The sequence below is a fragment of the Ruditapes philippinarum genome, unplaced genomic scaffold, assembly GCF_026571515.1.
Source record: "Ruditapes philippinarum isolate M1 unplaced genomic scaffold, ASM2657151v2 ctg535_1_1_1_1, whole genome shotgun sequence".
Lineage (NCBI taxonomy): Eukaryota > Metazoa > Mollusca > Bivalvia > Venerida > Veneridae > Ruditapes > Ruditapes philippinarum.
In genome coordinates, this window is record NW_026852088.1 from 214,474 (window position 1) to 236,766 (window position 22,293).

Below are 22,293 nucleotides of genomic sequence, written 5' to 3' on the forward strand. Positions count from 1 at the left end.
TTTACTAGTTAAGCATACACATATCATAATATTATATTTAAAGAAAGCTATGCAGCATATCATTGTTCTGTCTTCAGTTGTTGTTGCCAAAGCTTTGAGAAGTAATAATGATTCAAAAGAAAACATATTTTGTCGATAGTGAGAAATGAACATCTGTTTAAAATGTTATTATTTATGATAAGATCTACTTCCAAAAATATTATATATAAATGAATATAAATGTAAGAAATTTAACTAATCATCTCTAACAACCCTTTCCTAGATAAAAACAAACAAATATATTTCAATGGCCTTCCCTCTCAAAACTATATCATGAAATAATCTCTAAAAATAGCTTAGCAAGATGAGGCAAAAACAGGAGACAATGTATAGCAAATAACATACAAGTAAAATATCTACCTGTACATAATGCTTTATATATTCATGAAAGTCCAATAAATATCTAACATGCTATAATTAAATGTTATCATTAAAATATCAAATTTATCATATTGTGTGATTATAAAAATTTAAATGAGCCAACATCTAAGATTGTATCAATACCCTGCACATAAAAACATGGTAAATAAAAGTATGTGTGGTCAATGTTCAAGTACTTCTGTCTGTTTCACCTTCTCTGAAATGATGAGCGGGGCAGCTCACTGTACATGTACTGTTTGTTTCAGTTTATGAAATGATGTATAGGGACAGCTCACTGTCCATGTATTTTTATTTTATTTTGATATTTATATTTCTGATTACAGCTAAGTTCTAAAACTGAGAATGGGAATCAGTTTAATAATGCAGCTTCATGATTGGTCAAATTTTACTCTGTGATAGCAATGATCAAACCAGGAACAGACATTCAAACAAGATCATTGTAATTTCAAGTTGGATACCTTAGGTCCCTAGCAAATAAAATGTACTTGGAATTTCTGTGTAAAATCTAACCAATATTTTGAATACCAGTTTATCAGCATTTTTTTCTTTAAATCTTTAACTTGTCAAATAAACCTTTAAGATGCTATTCAGTAAAAACATTTTGCAAAATCTTCTTTTAATCTTTTTTATTTTCATTTCTCGCAATTAACTAAGGGTCTAAATTAACAAAACTATGAAAATGTAAACCAGTAATAGGACTGAAGATCTCATCAACATCTAATCTGATTTACTGAAAACTCCTCTTTTTTTCCTACTTTACCTTCTTTTTATTTATTGGATCAATTTCTTTTTTTTTTGGTAAACTGATACAGATATCTGTATTTTTGTAAACAACTATAATTAACAACACATTTATATTTTGAACATTTGCTTTCTAATGTAGATAATAGATATAAATTCATTCTCCAGAAACATACAATATAACAATTCACAACTTTAAAAATCATTAACAAATATGTATAAAAACAACTCAATATTATCTAAAATTGTATGTCATTAACAAATAAATAACAAATGACAAAAAAAAATATTTCAGTATATTGCATTTTACATAGTAACAAACATCAACTTGATTACATAGCTTATGGCCAAGCTACTAATCTAATTCATGTCATTGACATATACATTATTTGTACACATACACAATTATCTACATATACATAGTACTGTACTAACATTTATACTAAATGTTTATTAATGTTAAAAGCATTTTATGATAGAAAATGTACATCAATATAAAAAAGTACACAAGATCTAAAAAGAAAAAAAAAAGAAAAGAAAAAAAAAAACACCAAAGTTTCATAAAGCATACTGATTGGTCACGAGAAATCATGTGACATGAAGTGAAAGTTTTCCCTGAAGTTGATTGGCTGGTATTTATAGATGTGAGTATGTTTGTAGTCTGTAATGAGAACAGATGAGCAACTGCAGGTCAAGGAGATACAGTCTGAAAATAAACCATTTATACCATTCAAATTGAATGTAATATTTACATATCACATTTAATACAAAGTAGGATGCCCTACTTTTATATTATTTATATTTATCATCATATTTTACAGTTTTTGTATTGAAATTGGTCAGACATCACCAAGTTTAATATAAAAATATAAATCAAAACTAAAAACTAAACAATGACTCGCCTTCTTACCCAGAAACATAAAGGCTTTTTTTTTTCTGTTAACTTTAGATAAATTTCAATATTTTCTGAAAAGCATAAGTATAAATGAAAGCAAGTAGATGGTATATAATTTTGTATCAGTTATCTTTTCAGTAATCTAAGGCAATATACAGTGTACTCCAGATACAACGAGATCGTCGGGACTTCGCATGGTTCCTCGTTAATGAGTCGTTATAAACAGGCCTCATTATAACCGGGACATAAGAAATTGAAAAATCCAACACTATCGAGCATCATTTATTTCTACTTTCGCTTTTGCGTATACTCTTTTTGAAGAGTACATAATGGGAGGTGACTCTCTGAACTTTATTACCCTTTAATTAAATATATAAAAATATATCTAGCTATTATGGAATTTCAATGAAACTTTTAAAAACACATACTACGCCTAATTTACTGTGTGTGTTTTTATCATTATGTACATTTTAAATTTTGTTTCCAAAATTCATGTAGTGTTTTTCTCACAAACACAGTAATTGACCACTGTTTTCTGAAGGTGAAAAACTGATGCAGACAACGTGCCAATGAAGTGACCTCATTAAAATTTGGGAAAATACGCATAGAATGGCAAATATATGTACATTGTAACTGATATCTCGCTAAAACCGATCTCGTTAAAAAAAGAAGGTAAATAGGAGATAAAGGCCGGGATACAGTAGATTCTATGTTATAAGCGTTACCTAGTTAAAAGTGATCTTGTTATAGGTAGAGTAGACTGTACATCATTATTGGCATCACTATCATAATAGAACAATGAAATGTATTAAATGTAACTACTTTACATTGACCAAAAGTATTTTTAAGTACTTATCTTCCAAAATATTAAAGTATAACCTTACCATTAAATCTTGAAAAGTTTAAATATAGAGGATTTCTTTCTGGAAGGAGGGCCAATCATCATAGGGACTTGATTATGATGAGTCACAGAGATCTGTAATAAATAATCATGTACGATTAAAATAAATCTGGTAATATGTTCTTCATATAAATCTTGTCAATTATCATATAAATCTAGTCAATTATCATATAAATCTAGTCAATTATCATATAAATCTAGTCAATTATCATATAAAATTAGTCAATTATCATATAAATCTAGACAATTATCATATAAATCTAGTCAATTATCATATAAATCTAGTCAATTATCTTATAAATCTAGTCAATTATCATATAAATCTAGTCAATTATCTTATAAATCTAGTCAATTATCTTATAAATCTAGTCAATTATCACATAAATCTAGCCAATTATCACATAAATCTAGCCAATTATCGTATACATGTAAAACTAGTCAATAATCGTACATGTATGCATTACCTGGTATATGAAAGCAAGTTAACTTGTAACTTATGTGTCTTTTTGTGTTCCATAGAAAAGTTGTGATTTTTACTATATTTCTGCTGAAGGGACTTGAGATCAGGTTCGAAAATTCGAGCAATTAGTGTATTACTTTAAGCAAGTTGTAAAACAAACTTCTAAACACCATAAGAGGCAAGTGCAATTATTCTTTTTACTGTATTTTCCTCAAATTAACAGCTTTTTGTAAAAGAAAACGCCATACACATATATATATCTATTTATAGGCTAGACTGTAGATAACAAAATATAAGATATAACAAGTGTAGATATTTACAGTGCAGGGTGGCTGCATCCATGGTTCACCATCAATCTGCATTGGAAATCGCTTCCGAGTCCTACAATAAATAACAATACAATTTTCAAAATGACAGAAATTTTTTCAAAACTTATCCTGCAAAAAAGTTTGATTTCATGTGTTATTTGCTATACATTATGTACAAGAATAGAAATAAATTATAACCAAAATTACATGTTTCAACTGATGAAGTCATCTAAAAGTAATTGCTAGATAGCCTTGATTTCATATCTACTGGTTCCTCTCTGGTATCTGTACTTGCAGGAAAGAGTGCAAAAAATGGGTACCAGTGGCCTTCCTTCATCAGTACATGTTCAAATGTTTGTGTGACTTAAGCCGACCAAATCCTCATATTGAAATATATACATGTATTTGATTTACCCATAGCTACAGTCCAACTTATCTATAAAGACCAGTGATGACACAATACTGTATTGTCAGGGTTGTCATTAAGAGGCGGCAGGAGGCCAAAATGCCTGTCTCAAATGCATTATGGGCCGCCTCAAAATTAAGAAAACACTCTTTGTTATGCATTATAAAGACAGAAATGACCGCCTCAAGTTTAAAACAAACCTTCTGCAAAAAATGTTAATGACAACCCTGATTGTAATTGTTTGATTAGGAAAACTAGAACTATCACTAAATGTGATTAATACCCCCACAAGTCTGCTTCGGAAATGAGGATGTTACTAGTAACAGAATACCTTGTAAAAGAATTGAAACATAGAGTTATGGTTGTGGGCAATTAAAGATAATTGTGGTTCATGTATGTTGCATTTCCTTTCAATGTGGTTGGCCATTGATGAAGTTTAATTGAATTACTCTGTAATAAGTCCAGAAAGACAAAGAAAAAGAACAAAGGGCAATAACTCTATAAATACTGAAGATAGAGTTATAGTTCTTGTGCACTGCACTTCCTCTTATTGTGCTTGACCATTGTATGAAGTTGTTTTGAATTCCAACCAGTATGTTTTAAGTTATGCTCCAGACAAGGAAAAGTATCAAAGGGCAGTAACTCTGTATTTTGTCAAATGGAGTTATGGCTCTTGTGCACTGCACTTCCTTTTAATGTCCTTGACAACTGTATGAAGTTGTACTGAATTCCAAATAGTAGTTTTCAAGTTATGCTCTGGACAAGGAAAAGTAACAAAGGGCAATAACTCTGTAATTAGTCAAGATGGAGTTATGGTTCTTGTGCACTGCACTTCCCCTTATTGTGCTTGACCATTGTATGAAGTTGTTTTGAATTCCAACCAGTAGTTTTCAAGTCATGCTCTGGACAAGGAAAAGTAACAAATGGCAGTAACTCTGTAATTAGTCAAGATGGAGTTATGGTTCTTATGCACTGCACTTCCTCTCAATGTGCTTGACCATTGTATGAAGTTATAATGAATTCCAACAATAAGTCTTCAAGTTATGGTCCGGACAAAAGAAAGCAATGGAAAAGTAACAAAGGGCAATAACTCTGTAATTAGTCAAGATGGAGTTATGGTTCTTGTGCACTGCACTTCCCCTTATTGTGCTTGACCATTGTATGAAGTTGTTTTGAATTCCAACCCAGTAGTTTTAAAGTCATGCTCTGGACAAGGAAAAGAAACAAAGGGCAGTAACTTTGTAATAAGTCAAAATGGAGTTATGGTTCTTGTGCACTGCACTTCCTCTCAATGTGCTGGACCATTGTATGAAGTTATAATGAATTCCAACAATTAGTCTTCAAGTTATGGTCCGGACAAAAGAAAGCAATGGAAAAGTAACAAAGGGCAATAACTCTGTAATTACTTTAGATAGAGTTATGGTTCTTATGCACTGCACTTCCTCTCAATGTGCTTGACCATTGTATGTAGTTATATTGAATTCCAACCATTAGTCTTCAAGTTATGGTCCGGAAAAAAAAAGAAGAAGGCAATGGAAAAGCAACAAAGGGCAATAACTCTGTAATTACTTTAGATAGAGTTATGGTTCTTGTGCACTGCACTTCCCCTTATTGTGTTTGACAATTGTATGAAGTTGTTTTGAATTCCAACCAGTAGTTTTCAAGTTATGCCACGGACAAGGAAAAGTAACAAAGGGCAATAACTCTGTAATTAGTCAAGATAGAGCTATGTTCCTTACGCACTGCACTTCCTCTCAATGTGCTTGACCATTGTATGTAGTTATATTGAATTCCAACCATTAGTCTTCAAGTTATGCTCAGGACAAGGGAAATGCAACGGACAAAAAAAAAAAGCAATGGAAAAGCAACAAAGGGCAATAACTCTGTAATTACTTTAGATAGAGTTATGGTTCTTGTGCACTGCACTTCCCCTTATTGTGTTTGACAATTGTATGAAGTTGTTTTGAAGTCCAACCAGTAGTTTTCAAGTTATGCCCCGGACAAGGAAAAGTAACAAAGGGCAATAACTCTGTAATTAGTCAAGATAGAGTTATGGTTCTTGTGCACTGCACTTCCTCTCAATGTGCTTGACCATTGTATGTAGTTATATTGAATTCCAACCATTAGTTTTCAAGTTATGCTCCGGACAAGGAAAATGCAACGGACGTCTGGACCGACCGACCACCGGGTGACTCCTATATACCCCCCCAAACTTCGTTTTTGGGGTATAATAACATGCAAGTACTCAGTGACAGTTTAATATATGTCGTCTTTACTTGACATTAATGTTACGTGTCATGTATAACTCACCTGATGACAACAGAAGAGCACTGAGCAAGACGTTTTCCCGAAGCTCGAAGTCCAGCATACACCTGGGCTGCATGCATAGAGTTCTCTAATCCAACAACTTCAATCTGTTTATCACCAACATCTGTAAATAGTCACACTTACTGTGAACATGTTTACAATATTTACTTTATATCACACAAAAACAAAATCTTGAATTTGAAAGGCCCGTTCTTTTAAGCAAAAGAAAAACAAGAATATTCATTAAAAGTTTGGTTAAAAATTGACATTTGGTTGAGATAATTTTGGTCTCAAATTTGGAAGTACAAGTCAAGGTCAGAAATTAACTGACTGATATGATATATAATGGCATGTTTTTTGGATTCTTTGTGAACTATTTGGCATATTTTGAGTTAATTTAACAAGTTATTTACACATTCTGCTTGCCTGCTTTGTAGTGAAAAGATGCTGGAAAACTAAATTATGCTAACATAAAATTGTAGGAATTAGTTTTGTACCTTGAACTGCAATGCCAAGTTCTATAGAGGACATGCTACTTGTAGATAACTCTTTATCTTTGTCTTTCTTCATTTGTTTCTGAGCTTTTCTTCTCTTCTTTTGGCTAGGATTATCTCCCCAGAGGTTAGTTCCACCATATATGCTAGGTATGTTTAATAATGCTATACCCTCCAGTGACGGACCATTTGCTAAATCTAATGAATAGCCATCACACTAAAGGGAAATAAACAGTGATTGTCTTTATAAATATTATATCAGTTCTTTGCCTTGTTATAACAGATCTTATCTCCCTTTAACACTCAAACATTCATGCATACATTAAATTATCTTATTTATTGTAGCGAAAGTAAAATTTACAATTCTAAATTATCAAAAAATAATATTGATGATCAACAACCATATATAGTGTTTGTTAGCAGATTTTTTTTTTCACAGATGTGAATATTTCATTAAGAATCCATGCTTGTGCTATAGGCAAAGTTTCAACTGAATATCGTCTGTAGTTATAATGAGATATTAAATTGCAATCAGAACCATTATCAAATCTTATGTCAAAGCCAATATAGAATTGCTTCATGTAGGCAAAAAAATTGCATGAAACATTTTGTAGTGACCTCTAGCAAGATTGTACAAATTATAGCCCTGTATCAATTTTGTTTTTCACATTTAGGTATTTCTTTATGATTTAAACTTACCATAATGTCTATATCTTCATGTAAATTCTTACAAGTGGCTGCTAATGTCTCGGATGTTCCAAATTCAAAATACCACAACTTATTTTTCATTCTAAAATAACAAAAATTGTTCTAAATCATTCTTTAATCAGCTTTCTGTAATAAGCAATGTTTATATTGATGGATGACATAATGTTCACATTCATTACCTGATAACTATCATCCTGTACTTACATTACTTATTTATCATGCACCAAATGGAAAGATAATATATGTACATCATCTTCATTGTGTCATACAATAAACTGATATTCAAGATATACATTTTTTCTTATCACATTAAATGAATAATACAAAAAACAAGTTTAATATAAACAATGTCTTGCTGCCAGCAATTGAATTATTACAAGAAGAAATAACATTAAGTACATTTAATGTTGTCTCACCTGCTATTGAATTTTTCCGGATGTTTTTCTCTCATGAGATGGAATCTATGACATATTGAGGCATCCTGAAATCATAAAACATACATTTATGATTAGACATCATAGCTAATAAAAATGGTAATATAAACAGAAGAACACTATGACACTATGTTACTCTATTAACCTACAAGATATCTGTACCTAGATTTATCTGTATAGTTTTAAAAATAGACCATCTACGGACATCATAAATTAAGTTTAGACTCAGATTATTTAGATTATATTCATATGAGGGTTCCTTTTCACAAACTTGATGACCTTCATTTGATGTGCACTGACATGTATCAAATATTACAAATAGAGATATAACCAGGCATATTACTAATGTATTACATAAAATCTCAAATGTATGAACAATATAGGTGAACAATACTTACTACACCAATAGAGAAATAATTATTGATTATATTATAAGGTACTGGATCGCCTTGTTCCTCCTCGCAATCTTCCGGCTTACTGAACTCTATCTGCCATCTATCCATCAATATAGTTTCTGCCCGCAAGATTCGATCTAACACTTTATGTAAACTTTCACCCTCATAACCTACAAACAAACAATATACAGTAATGTAAGTGCAACAACATACATCCGGAAAACAAACAAAATAGTCACGTTGTTGTCATAATTATCAAGCATATACTGTTCCTTATTAAATGCAAATAGATGTCTCTTCTAATGTGTTCTATTAGAAAAGAATGGCAAATATTCCTCAATACAGTTTTTGTTTCACAAACTTAAAGACATGATGGATGTGTGACAATTATCTATCTTATTAGTGTGTGTTTGTTTTCCCTACCTACAGTATCATATTTTATTACCTCGACCCCAATGTAAACATCTGGCAAGGTCATTTCCAGTCCCAAGGGGTAACACAGCAACAGGAGGTTGAGGTTCAAAGTTCAGTTTATCTAAAAATAATAAAAAGAAAATGAACAACAAGGAAGGAAAGTGAACTGCTTTGTTCTACAAGGCTCTACAATACTGCCGAATAATCAAAAATTACTTACCATTATGCATTACTCTATAACAATGCACTCAAAATTGATACCTATTTCCTTAATAAAATCAATTTTGTTTGAGAAATAATATATCCCAAACAGTGATTTAAACACTCAATAAAATCACTGTTTGGAGTTCAGATGAGAGGAATTATCTCACGAGGGCGAAGCCCGAGTGATATAATGATGCACACCCGAACGACAAAGTGATTTTATCAAGCGATAAAATCACTGATTTGGATATATTATTTTAATTCTAACACGACATTAACATATAAAGGCTGCCGTACATGATATTAACCTAAAATGCGCCTGATTTGTTTCCGTACTTATTTTCAGCACACCGCATTTTTAGTGGTTACATCATGTGTATAATGATTACGTCACATGCATCAAACAGTGATTTTATTGCATAATAACACACACTTACGGTTCTTCTACATGTATGTTCAATGGGGAAAAATGAGGGTACTGTTAGAATGTTTGTTAATACATCATTTGGTTCTTTATATTGTATTACAAATGTTTTCCTAACAATACTGGGCTCAATAAAACAGTCTAATTAGTACTCACATATCAACATTCAGATGAAAACAGTTAGCTAATAATCAAAATCATATATTCTAATATATTCAAATATGGCAAACCAGATATTGGAATACTGATTCCAGTATTTGTTCTGACACCTGCTATAAATTTTATAAAGAATATACAATTTAACTTAACAGAATATCAAACTTAGAGGAGCCAGTATCTTGAGGTATATTCTTGTAATAAATGAATACTGATATTTACCCATGGCCTCTAGCAACCAACCTACAGTGCCATCACCACCACATACAAGGATTCTAAAATATTTAACGTCTTTGAAGAACTGCAACCTGCAAAAATATTTTATTAATGGTGTATATTCTTTATAAATATTTTTGTGACAAATTGTTGTTTTTTTTTGTCCTCAAGGAATCAAATATAATGTGACTCAAATAAAGGGAAAATAAGAGTGGTTTATAAGGGCAGGATAACTTTTTTATATTCATACAAGACTTAGTTTGACTTAAAAATAGTAAAATGTTTGCAGAGATATTTTGTGATCCAGTATTAAGACCACAACTGTTCAATCTATCTATGGAACAATTGTGTTGCACTTTTATGTCTAAACAATTTGATAATGAGCACACTGGGGACATATACTTGTATCAGTTAGTACAATATATCATCCCAATAAAACTTGATTATATCATTATATCTGGGTGGATGATTGCCAAACATGATCAGTATACATCATTACAATAAATCTACAATATAACTTACCCAACTTGTGGTCCACCCTTCATCAAATCATATACTTGTCTTGGATTTAGTAGATATTGGAATTTACGCATTATTCTGAAATTTAAATTTACACAAGTTATTTCATTGTCCATCAGCCAAGTTGATATGTATTGATATTTAGAAGCAGTTTCTTAATTAAGTCATTTGAACACACAGGTAAATATACAAATATTTCAAGTCAATCTAAAAAAAATATTTAGCCCAGAAGTTTCATTTTTCTTTTACAATGCCTATAGTTATCTATATTGATATAGGCATTTCTACATCCAACAAGAGCACCACAAAGGCAGGGCAATATACGGCCAAATGTAAATTTATTTGAGTAATCAAAAATAATCTTCCAATTAGGATAGAGACCCAATCAAGAAAATTGTCTGAAAAATGTTTTACCTTATATATCCTTATGATACTTTATCACTTCCAAGGTAGAGGCGTTTTTAACCCCAAGTGCATAATTCATTAATATACCTTTTGTAGAAATCTACAAATTGATGCTACATGCCAAATATCTAAGCTCTTGGCTTTGTAGTTTCACACAATAAGACTTAAATAAGTCTTCCTAAATAGTTTTATATAAATCAAGTGACACTGGGGTGGACCAAAGTGTTTTTGGCATATAGAAATATATACAGATGTAAAGGCTGGCCTTGTTCTATACTGATGGTCAAGGCTACTAGCATTAGTTTCCATCAGTGCTGTCTATGATACACTCATGTATTTGGTACACTGAATATTATTTGTGTTCACATTCACAGATATTCATTATTTGTCACTATGTATCTTCATGTATATTTGTGTTCATTGCAGCTTTAGTTTCCAGAAGTATTTGTACAAACATGATACAGGGCCATATACAAGGAATGTAATTGCTCACACATAATTTTAACTATTTTGTTTTTGTTCACAAAACAAACACAAGCAGAATTCTTACAAAATGTAAGCTGATAATTTACTTCAATTAAATGTTTACAAACACTACATGCTTCAGATCATGGATACACTTACTTGCTACCCTGTTTACCACCACTTTTTGGATTCACAAACACTAACAATGGCTGAGCATTTTCAACTGGACTTATCTGAAATGAACTCTGACCCTGAAAAAGATTGATTATAAACTCAGTTTTGCACTACACAATCATATAACACCAATAAACAATACCTGACAAAACTTTTCTGAATCAATTTATGGTGAATATTGTATTACATTTCTTAATAAAATGATTTATTAAGTAACAGTGCCAGCCATTGCAATATAACATCATTAGACCTGAATAAGTTCAACAAAATGAATCCAAGGAAGGTGGTATGTATCATATATCAGATGGTAAAAAAAAGTTTGCATGTGTGCCTCAAGTTTGACTGTATTATGAGTGTTCACATAGTAAGTAATCCATAGCATTGAGGCTGTACAAAGTTCCACAAATACACCTGTCAGCATGCACGCACACACAGACATGTGAACCCACATGAACAAACACACTAAGTTGAGGAGAATTCTAATTTACTGTTATATTCTTAACCTGCAAGAATTTTACCACTACTACAACAAGATTTTAACATATTTATTATATATGTCAGTTATTTTGTTCTTACAGCAGAGCCATCAAAAACTGCAGAATCTGTCCGAGTTAACACCTTCTTCTCCCCAGTCTTTCTGTCTAAAACTGCTGGACATATTGCAGTTGGTGGCAGTATATGTTCCCGATAATCTCCTAAATCACACTCTGGCTTCACTTGTGATGCACATTTATTGTGCAGCTTGAAATAAAAAATAACATATCAATCATACTTATCCATACATTGCATTTAGACATTACATAAATCTGTTTGTAGATGTATATTATATATCAATACCTTTTATTTTATTTAAAAAAATCTTATTGCAAGCATCTAGATCAATGCTGTCACGTAAGAAAATGTTGCATTTTGCTTAACCTTTTTAGACAATACAAACATGCATTTGAAGCACTGCTGTTTATTCAACATTTTACAAGCATGGTTGTACCCAGAGCTTGCTATCTTACTACGCTTTTATGCATTTTACTTTAACAAATAAAATCTTGTGTTGCAATGTCACATCTACATATAAACGGTCACTGTCCATTGTAACAAATATAACCTAAAAGTCCAATATAACAATATGTTGATGTTCAATATGACAAAACAACCTGCCACTGTCTATGTGACAAAAGTGTCATTGTTTTATCATAATTATATTATATAATGTATAGAACTTTCACTTACTGTGACGTGGCACCATCTACAATGTAGCCCTGTGACCCCATTGTAAGATTTTATAGATTTATGACACTTGTCACATTTTCCAGAACAATTGCCTTCTACCCAATGATGATTCATCACCTGAAAATACCCAAAATTAAAATATGATATAATAATACTATGACCATCAGTGTCATTTATTCAAGGAAATAAATCAAATGACTACATTTGGCTGTATGCAATTTCTATGAACTAAAATCAATTAACAAACTACCAAATACCTCAATGTTTTATAACAATACGAATGCTATATGATTCCAATGCTCATATAAATTGTATAGTCACATGACCTTGAAAAAGATCTACAAGAAATTTGGAAAAACTACAAAAGCATCCATAGGACAACAGTGTCAATTTCAAAGGACAATTTTTCATATTTAAACAAACTTGCTCAATATCTACATCATGTTTGATTGTATATGTCATATCATGACTGAGCCACAGAGGTGACCTTCTTCATGTCTATATTTGTTACCATCTGGAATAACTATCATGAAATAACATACAACTAAAGATTGGTGGCCTGACACAGACAAAAACAATTTGCAATGTACACCATGTATTATAATCTACATAACTAAATAAATCATATAACTATATTATATAACATTTACACACTAATACAAACTAATATCTAAACAAGTTAATGGTTATATAGCAAAGCACAGTTATATAGCACAAAGCAAGAGAGAAGAAAACTTCTAACAGCAAACTGACAGATAGCCCGTCCTTACCCATCTATACATTCTATAAAACTTAAACAAGAATATTTCTTTTTATTATCAATGTAATCAAGCGATAAAATCACCGATTTGGATATATCATTTCGATTCTAACACAACATCAACAAATAAATGCTGCCGTACTTGATATTAACCTAAATTGTGTCTGATTTGTTTCCGTACTTATTGTCAGTGCGTCACATTTTTAGTGTTAATGTCATGTGTATAATGATTACGTTACTTGTCTAAATATAGAATGTCAAACAGTGATTTTTGGTTCTTCTATGTTCAATAGGGAAAAATGTGGGTTGTGTTAGAATAATCATAATAATATTTCTGTGTTTGGTACAACACTCATATACTGGTTGTAGATTTTTTAGTAGAATTGCTAACTCAACTGCTCTACCAATCACTTCTCTACAACCACCTCAATATGTCATCATAATAAAACCAACCCTATCAATTGTATGTATATATAACAAAATGTTTCTGTTTCAAATAGATAAAAATACTGTTAAAATGACTCTGTAAGGTTTTGCTATGTTTCATCTACATTGAAATAAATGAGTGTTTAGCATTTAGTTATGATGCCAAATACCAAGATTCTAAATTAGCAACAGTACTGTGAGTTTTCATCTTCTTTTAAAATTCCATTATCTATATTATCAATAACATTTGCTTTGTGTCCCTCAATGAAATAACATTTTGATTTTTCGATTTTGTTAGAACGTTTAACTTAGCAGGTTTAGCCAGAAATCTAGTAACCAGAATTATATAAGTCTACCAATAACTTTAGGTGTAAGATGAGCTACTAAATATAGCAGGACATAGTACACAGCCTCAAATCTTGTTTACACAACAAAGGCATACATTATTTAAGCAACAATAAAACATGCACAATTATTCTCATTGACTAAACTTTATTGAAATTAGCTCTTATATCAGAGCTGAAACTTCAAATAACAACACTTATAGTTTTTCTTAGAGGCAGATTAAAAATCATGTAAAACATGATGAACAGTCAACTTAATGGGGACATGAAATTAAACCTGAAAATCCTAATGATGTTTTTACTGATACTTCACAGCACAATGTTGACTTTCAGTTCTAAAGAGCATAAAAAGTTTACAATTAACACTGAACTGATAATTTACTGTGTTGCGTCAACGTTACCCTAATATATTAGATTTGAAAGTGTTACATTTTTAGTGTTTCTAGTTTCTCAACTGTTCCTAAATCATTAAAATCTCTAAGGTAAGTTACAACTCCATGGTAACAAAAAATATCTCCATGGTGATTACACTTCAGTGATAACAAATCCATGGTAACATATTTCCATAGTAACAACATCTCAATGATGACAACAATCAAATTAATAAGATGGTCTAGAAAATAAATAACTACACAATTAAATAATTATCAGGAAAGTAACTTAATAATTTTTACATGTAAAAAAATATAATAGAGGATATTCAAGTTTTTTTCTATAAATACTGGATTTATTTTAATAGAGTGGTATGAAAAATATTTCACAAGTAGTGGTAGCCACGAGAAAAATATGATATTTCTCATACTACGAGATGAAAATAAATCCTGTATTTAAAGAAAAAACTTTAATTTTTTGTTTATTATATCCTTTTTTTCTGTATAAATCATTTAATAGTTATTACCATTGATTTACTTTCTTTGTTTATTATTCATTTGATGTGAATTTAGAAGGAAGTAGTTTGGCAAGACACCAGTGAAAATATGGAAAATATGTTCAATACAGTGAAAAATAAATTTTTACAGTGAAAATACAGAAAAAGAAAAATATGCATTATATTTTATAGATTGATCTCAATATTTCTTTTCTGAGTGAATTATAATAAAAAAAACTATCAGTGACTCAAATAAACGTAAACAATGAAAAAGAGGTTCACTTTGAAAACATGCCAATCTGCCTTTAAGAGAAGTAGAAGTTATATAGATACATACCTGTGAAGGTTGCTATAATACAGATGACAGAGTTGAAGAGAAACTGCCTCATATTGTAACATATATCTCATAAATAACTTATCAATTATCTTAAATATAGCACTTGCCTCATAATATTATTTGTTGACTAATAATAAAACAAGAAGTATTCCAGGGAGCAGGAGCTGTTCAACCATTCTCAGTGATAAAAGTAGAGTCAGGAAGGGGGCATAATTATGTCACCTGTTTGGCATAGTTACTTGCCCTTGATAGTTAATGAATGTTTCAAGTTTGAAGTGACTGTTTTGGGTTTTAAGACAATTTGAAAAAAACATGAAAAGGGAGAAAATTAAGCAAAATGATTTTTAGGGTTATCTGCTCTTTACAAATGCATTCCAAATTTGATAATGATCAAGCATTCAAGTTTCAAGTGAACACCTTACATGGTTTTTGAGAAATTAACTTGAACAAAAAAATTAAACAGGGCAACAATACTTGAAGTTAAAAAGGGGGGATCACATTTTGTTAAAGAAGTATGTAAGTTTGAGTTGAATAGCTTTGATAGTTTCTGAAAAAAAAAGACTTTAGCCTATTATAAGTCATGGTGACCTTGACCTTATTGACATAAAAATCATTGTGACTAGTAGAACTCACATAGGTACATCAACATTATTAAGTTTCAATGTCATAGCATCCTTAGTATTGACCATATAGGAAAAATTTAACCAAAAAGGTTAACCAATGCTGACAAGTGGATCATAACAATTTTCATCAAAAAGTGGAATAAATTACAGACATTAATTTCAGAACCTTATTCTCATATTATAAGCTATTTAATATTAACAACTTTATTTAACCATTATTAAATTTGATTCTCTTATGCTATATAAATTTAGTATTAGAGACTAGTGTACTTCTGATCATTGACATCAACTATGTCTGTGTCTCACAATAAATGTTGGACATACAGACACTATTTACATGGTTTGGTACTGATTTATGTGTTCTGAAACAAGCTCACTGATTGTACAAGTCCATTCATAGTAAACAAAGTAAGTGCAACAACTTATTAATATCTTACACATGTAAATAACCTTAACATGTAAATAATGTAATGTGTGTCTGTATAAATTTTTTAAACTAAAACTGTTACACCATATAACAGTTTCAATTACTAAACGGTAAATTTAGAACAATTCATGTCATTCCTAGATACACTAAGGGTTGTTCAGTTATTATTACCCACCTTAATTTCTTCAAATTAATTCAGCACTAATATGAGCAATAAACATTAAAGAAAAATGATTTTACTTTCTAAATAACAATAACTCTTTTATGGTTTAGACATAATTATAAAATATAACAATTTACATGTAATTAAGGAAACAAGCCAGTATGTTTTGGATATGGAACTGTCTGAGACTACTTAGTCTCATAAAAATAATCAGTTGCTGATTGTACACTTATGAGAATTTTGAGTATAACAATTTTTTCAATTTTTTTTTTTTTTTGGTTGGGTTTAACCAACAACCAACAAGGTAAAAGTCATATGGCAACTTTCCGGCTTAACTGGCGGAAGGAAGATCTCCAGTGCCCCTTTTTGCATTATTTCAGGCACAAACAAGCACCCAAGAACAACCACTTATGTTCTGCAAGCTAGCTTAATAGCTCCTCATATAAAGAATTCAATGTCCCTGGCAGAATTCAACAATCAGCGGTGAGAACCAAGTGGTCAACAACCTTAACCACTCCTCCACTGACGATCACTTCTAGTAAAACTATAAAGATTATTAAATGGCAAAACACCAGTATGCCTTTTTTTCTGTCACAAAAAAATCTTTTAGTTGAAGTGCATTTATTTCTATATTGCATTGCATAAAGGTTGAGAACTATAGAAAGTTAGAAGTTGGATAGAAATATGAGAGTGTTATATATGAGGAAAGCTTACAGCCGAAATAATAGCCTAGCAGCCACAGTAATATTATCTTGGAGAACCACTCTGACATTTCTCTTATCTCATTTATAAACACTAATGTGTGGAGATTGACAATGTACTGCTATGACCAAACCTTTGTCATAATTGTAGAACCTGAACTCAAATAAAACATATGATCAGCTTGTAAATATAATTTCTTCATGCAGACATTTCTCAAGCTAACTCAGGTAAGTCTATAGAAAGTTTAAGTGCATCTATTTTATGTTTTGTAGTCAGGAAATAATAGTAGAGAACAGTGGCCAGAATGTGTAATGGATGTCTGTGGCCAGCATGCGTAATGGATGTCTGTGGCCAGCATGTGTAATGGATGTCTGTGGCCAAAATGTGTAATGGATGTCTGTGGCCAGAATGTGTAAGGCCAGCATATATAATGGATGTCTGTAGCCAGAATGTGTAATTGATGTCTGTGGTGTACATCTCTGGCCAACACATGTAATGGATGTCTGTGGCCAGAATGTGTAATGGATGTCTGTGGCCTGCATGTGTAATGGATGTCTGTGGCCAGAATGTGTAATGGATGTCTGTGGCCAGAATGTGTAATGGATGTCTGTGGCCAGAATGTGTAATGGATGTCTGTGGCCAGCATGTGTAATGGACATCTGTGGCCTGCATGTGTAATGGATGTCTGTGGCCAGAATGTAAAATGGATGTCTGTGGCCAGAATGTGTAATGGACATCTGTGGCCAGCATGTGTAATGGATGTCTGTGGCCAGCATGTGTAATGGATGTCTGTGGCCAGAATGTGTAATGGATGTCTGTGGCAAGAATGTGTAATGGACATCTGTGGCCAGAATGTGTAATGGATGTCTGTGGCCAGCATGTATAATTGACATCTGTGGCCAGAATGTGTTATTGAAATCTGTGGCCAGCATGTGTAATGGATGTCTGTGGCCAGAATGCGTAAATTGATGTCTGTGGCCAGAATGTGTAATGGATGTCTGTGGCCTGCATGTGTAATGCATGTCTGTGGCCAGAATGTGTAATGGATGTCTGTGGCCTGCATGTGTAATGCATGTCTGTGGCCAAAATGTGTAATGGATGTCTGTGACCAGCATGTGTAATGCATGTCTGTGGCAAGAATGTGTAATGGACATCTGTGGCCAGAATGTGTAATTGACATCTGTGGCCAGCATGTGTAATGGATGTCTGTGGCCAGCATGTATAATTGACATCTGTCGCCAGAATGTGTAATGGATGTCTGTGGCCAAAATGCGTAAAATTGATGTCTGTGGCCAGAATATGTAATGGATGTCTGTGGCCTGCATGTGTAATGGATGTATGTGGCCAGAATGTGTAATGGATGTCTGTGGCAAGAATGTGTAATGGACATCTGTGGCCAGAATGTGTAATGGATGTCTGTGGCCAGCATGTATAATTGACATCTGTGGCCAGAATGTGTTATTGAAATCTGTGGCCAGCATGTGTAATGGATGTCTGTGGCCAGAATGCGTAAATTGATGTCTGTGGCCAGAATGTGTAATGGATGTCTGTGGCCTGCATGTGTAATGCATGTCTGTGGCCAGAATGTGTAATGGATGTCTGTGGCCAGAATGTGTAATGGATGTCTGTGGCCAGAATGTGTAATGGATGTCTGTAGCCAGCATGTGTAATGCATGTCTGTGGCCAGCATGTGTAATGGACTTCTGTGGCCAGCATGTTTAATGGACCAGAAACATTTGAACAACTTTGGTCGAGATTCATGCAAGGAGCACACAAGGCAAATTTCCCACTGGTTTCAAAATTAAAGTTGGATAGTTAAGAATAAACAGCCACCAGTCCTTAACTTTACAAACATTTAAGTCTGACTGAAACTGAAACTCTGGTCAAACAATAGCATAGTCAAACTCTTCACTCAGTTTTGAAACTGGTTTAGTGCAAGACTGCTCTTTAATCTTTTTTCTTTCTTTTTTTAAATTCTCAGTGAAAATCTTATAAAAAAAAAATGGAATTGTAAAAGATATGTAGGAAGTCAAAATGGTCTCCAGAATTTTACACTATTGTTTTCTCTTACCTGTGAAGTCTTTTTGGATTTCACATAGGTTGTGATGCAGGATGCAGGAGCACGATGTACACAACGCTCATGAACGGTGTATTTACAAACTGAAAATCATAGCAATAATTGTGAATTTACAAAATGAAAATCATAGCAATAATTGTGTATTTACAAACTGAAAATCAGCAATAATTGTGAGTTTACAAAATGAAAATCATAGCAACAATTGTGAGTTTACAAACTCAAAATCATAGTAATAATTGTGAATTTACAAACTGAAAATCATAGCAATAATTGTGAGTTTACAAACTGAAAATCATAGCAATAATTGTGAGTTTTCAAACTTAAAATTAGCAATAATTGTGTATTTACAAATTGAAAATCATAGCAATAATGGTGCTTTTACAAACTGAGAATCATAGCAATAATTGTAAAATTACAAATTGAAAATCATAGCAATAATGGTGCCTTTACAAACTGAAAATCAATGCTATAATGATGTATTAAAAACATTTTAAAAAAACCCACAAAACACAACTTTTGTCGCAGAACTTTGTTTCTTTACTATCCATGTCAAAATATTGCAGTGTATTTTTTACAAACACAGAGATGTACATCAAGAAATGAGCGATTACATTTGCTTTAATCATTTTTAAAACATTTCATTATAACATTTCATCAGCTATAGAACAATTTAGCCTGAAAAGCACTGACAGGGCAAGACTGAAACTGTTAATCGCTTATTGCGTAAATATCTCTATGTTAATTAACTATTATTTTTTGCAAGGAGATAAACAGATGCAGACCATCTAAGAATGCTAGAAATTTGTCATGATCAATCTATTGGTTGATACGAAAAAGCATTTCTTTAATATTTCAATAATTTAATTTTCTATCCTATTTTTGACATCTTAGACCTTGACCAAAATTTTAAAAAAATTTTGATCAAGTTTTATAAATAATTTAAAACTGGGCCAAAGTAGTATCAGTTCTATTATTTCCATCATAACTGACCAAACATTTGAATTTAACTTATAGGGACTCCTCTCTCTACACCAATAACTTGTATGCAAATTTTCCTTCTCCAAAATAATCATTTTCATTGTGAAAAGCAACCCTAAATTGAGAAGCTGTGCAATGATGTCAATGGAGCTCCTTTAAAGCCAAAGTTGTGACAGTTATAATGAGACATATATACAAAACACAGGGGGCAATTGTTACACTTCATGTTGAACACTTTGTGATTTGGTGACTTTAAAAGAGCACATGCACATGAACAGCAGCATACATTTATATGTAATATAAATATATATAACTGGCATTATGTGGTATTTTAACATAAAAAAATTGTGAGCCAGCAAACAATATGAAACAATATAAGATGATAATATACTTACATGTACAGCACAAACCTTGCTTGCCAAGGCCAACTAGCAGATTAAGACATAAGTTACAGTAAGCTGGTTTGTTGAAATGCTTCAATCTCCACACATGGGTTCCATCATCTTTAACATTCTTTAAAATAAACAAATTTAATACTTTAACAAAAATTATAATTATAAGGACAGTAGCATTTTTAATAAAAACAGTGTTTTACAACATATATACACACAATATCAACATTATCATTTTAAAGACCTTTCAATGTTATTTTATTGATTTAAAGTCATTTCACATCACCCTATTCAATATCAACCTTGTTCTTTCTAATCATATTAAGACAAAATGATCATAATTACATGCTTACAAAATGAAAGATATTTAGTGATGTTTACACACATTACATCAGATGTAAATGAATAATATAACAAGAGGGCCATGATGGCCCTGAGGTCGCTCACCTGTATATAGGCCCCCCCCCACCCCCAGGCCAATTTTTACCCAAGGGCTTTTATTTGTTTATTTGAACAGACTTGGTAGACACCCATAAGAAGATGTTTCATGCTAAACATCTAAGTTCTAGCTCATTGGGTTTTTTAAAAGAAGATTTTTAAAGTTTTTACTATACACATATAGTTAAAAACAATGACACCCCTGGGGCAGGGCCAGTTTTGACCCCCGGGCTTTTATTTGAACAAACTTCGTAGATATTTACTTAAAGATATTTCATGCTTAATATCTAAACTCTAGCTATTTGGGTTTTTTCAAAGAAGATTTTTAAGTTTTTGCTATACACATATAAGGAAAATCAATGACCCCCCCGGGCGGGGCCAGTTTTGACCCCAGGGCTTTTATTTGAACATACTTGGTAGACACCCATTGGAACATGTTTCATGCTAAATATCTTAGCTCTAGCTCTTTGAGTTCTTTAAAAGAAGATTTTTTAAGATATTACTATATGCATATAGGGAAAATCTATGACCCCCTGGGGCAGGGTCAATTTTGACCCCAGGGCTTGTATTTGAACAAACTTGGTAGACACTCACTAGAAGACGTTTCATGCCAAATATCTAAGCTCTAGCTCTTATGGTTCTTTAAAAGAAGATTTTTTAAGTTTTTACTATATGCATATAGGGAAAATCAATGACCCCCCGGGGCTGGACCAATTTTGACCCCAGGGCTTTAATTTGAATAAACTTGGTAGACACTCACTAGAAGATGTTTCATGCCAAATATCTTAGCTCTAGCTCTTTGGGTTCTTTAAAAGAAGATTTTTTAAGTTTTTACTATATGCATATAGGGAAAATCAATGACCCCCTGGGGCGGGGCCAATTTTGACCCCAGGGCTTTTATTTGAACAAACTTGGTAGACATTCACTAGAAGATGTTTCATGCCAAATATCTAAGCTCTAGCTCTTACGGTTCTTTAAAAGAGGATTTTTTAAGTTTTTACTATATGCATATAGGGAAAATCAATGACCCCCGGGGAGGCGCCAATTTTGACCCAAGGGCTTTTATTTGAACAAACTTGGTAGAC

At 32.1% G+C, this 22,293-nt stretch overlaps 1 protein-coding gene across 2 annotated transcripts in view; it reads right to left on the minus strand.

Moving 5' to 3' along the window:
• Positions 1–730: 730 nt before the first annotated feature.
• The window catches only part of LOC132748933 (diacylglycerol kinase beta-like), a 42,765-nt gene continuing 21,202 nt past the window's right edge, over positions 731–22,293 (minus strand). For both annotated transcript variants that reach the window (XM_060738607.1, XM_060738612.1), the window contains exons 4-19: positions 20,774–20,891; positions 19,395–19,483; positions 12,674–12,790; positions 12,023–12,187; positions 11,432–11,523; positions 10,406–10,480; positions 9,890–9,975; positions 8,915–9,004; positions 8,473–8,639; positions 8,057–8,121; positions 7,632–7,722; positions 6,936–7,149; positions 6,442–6,562; positions 3,738–3,798; positions 2,941–3,032; positions 731–1,867 (exon numbers count right to left, since the gene is read on the minus strand). In XM_060738607.1, the coding sequence (XP_060594590.1) occupies positions 2,943–3,032; positions 3,738–3,798; positions 6,442–6,562; positions 6,936–7,149; positions 7,632–7,722; positions 8,057–8,121; positions 8,473–8,639; positions 8,915–9,004; positions 9,890–9,975; positions 10,406–10,480; positions 11,432–11,523; positions 12,023–12,187; positions 12,674–12,790; positions 19,395–19,483; positions 20,774–20,891 (1,641 nt within the window). In that variant the 3' untranslated portion in view covers positions 731–1,867; positions 2,941–2,942. The remainder of the gene's footprint in view (positions 1,868–2,940; positions 3,033–3,737; positions 3,799–6,441; positions 6,563–6,935; positions 7,150–7,631; positions 7,723–8,056; positions 8,122–8,472; positions 8,640–8,914; positions 9,005–9,889; positions 9,976–10,405; positions 10,481–11,431; positions 11,524–12,022; positions 12,188–12,673; positions 12,791–19,394; positions 19,484–20,773; positions 20,892–22,293) is intronic.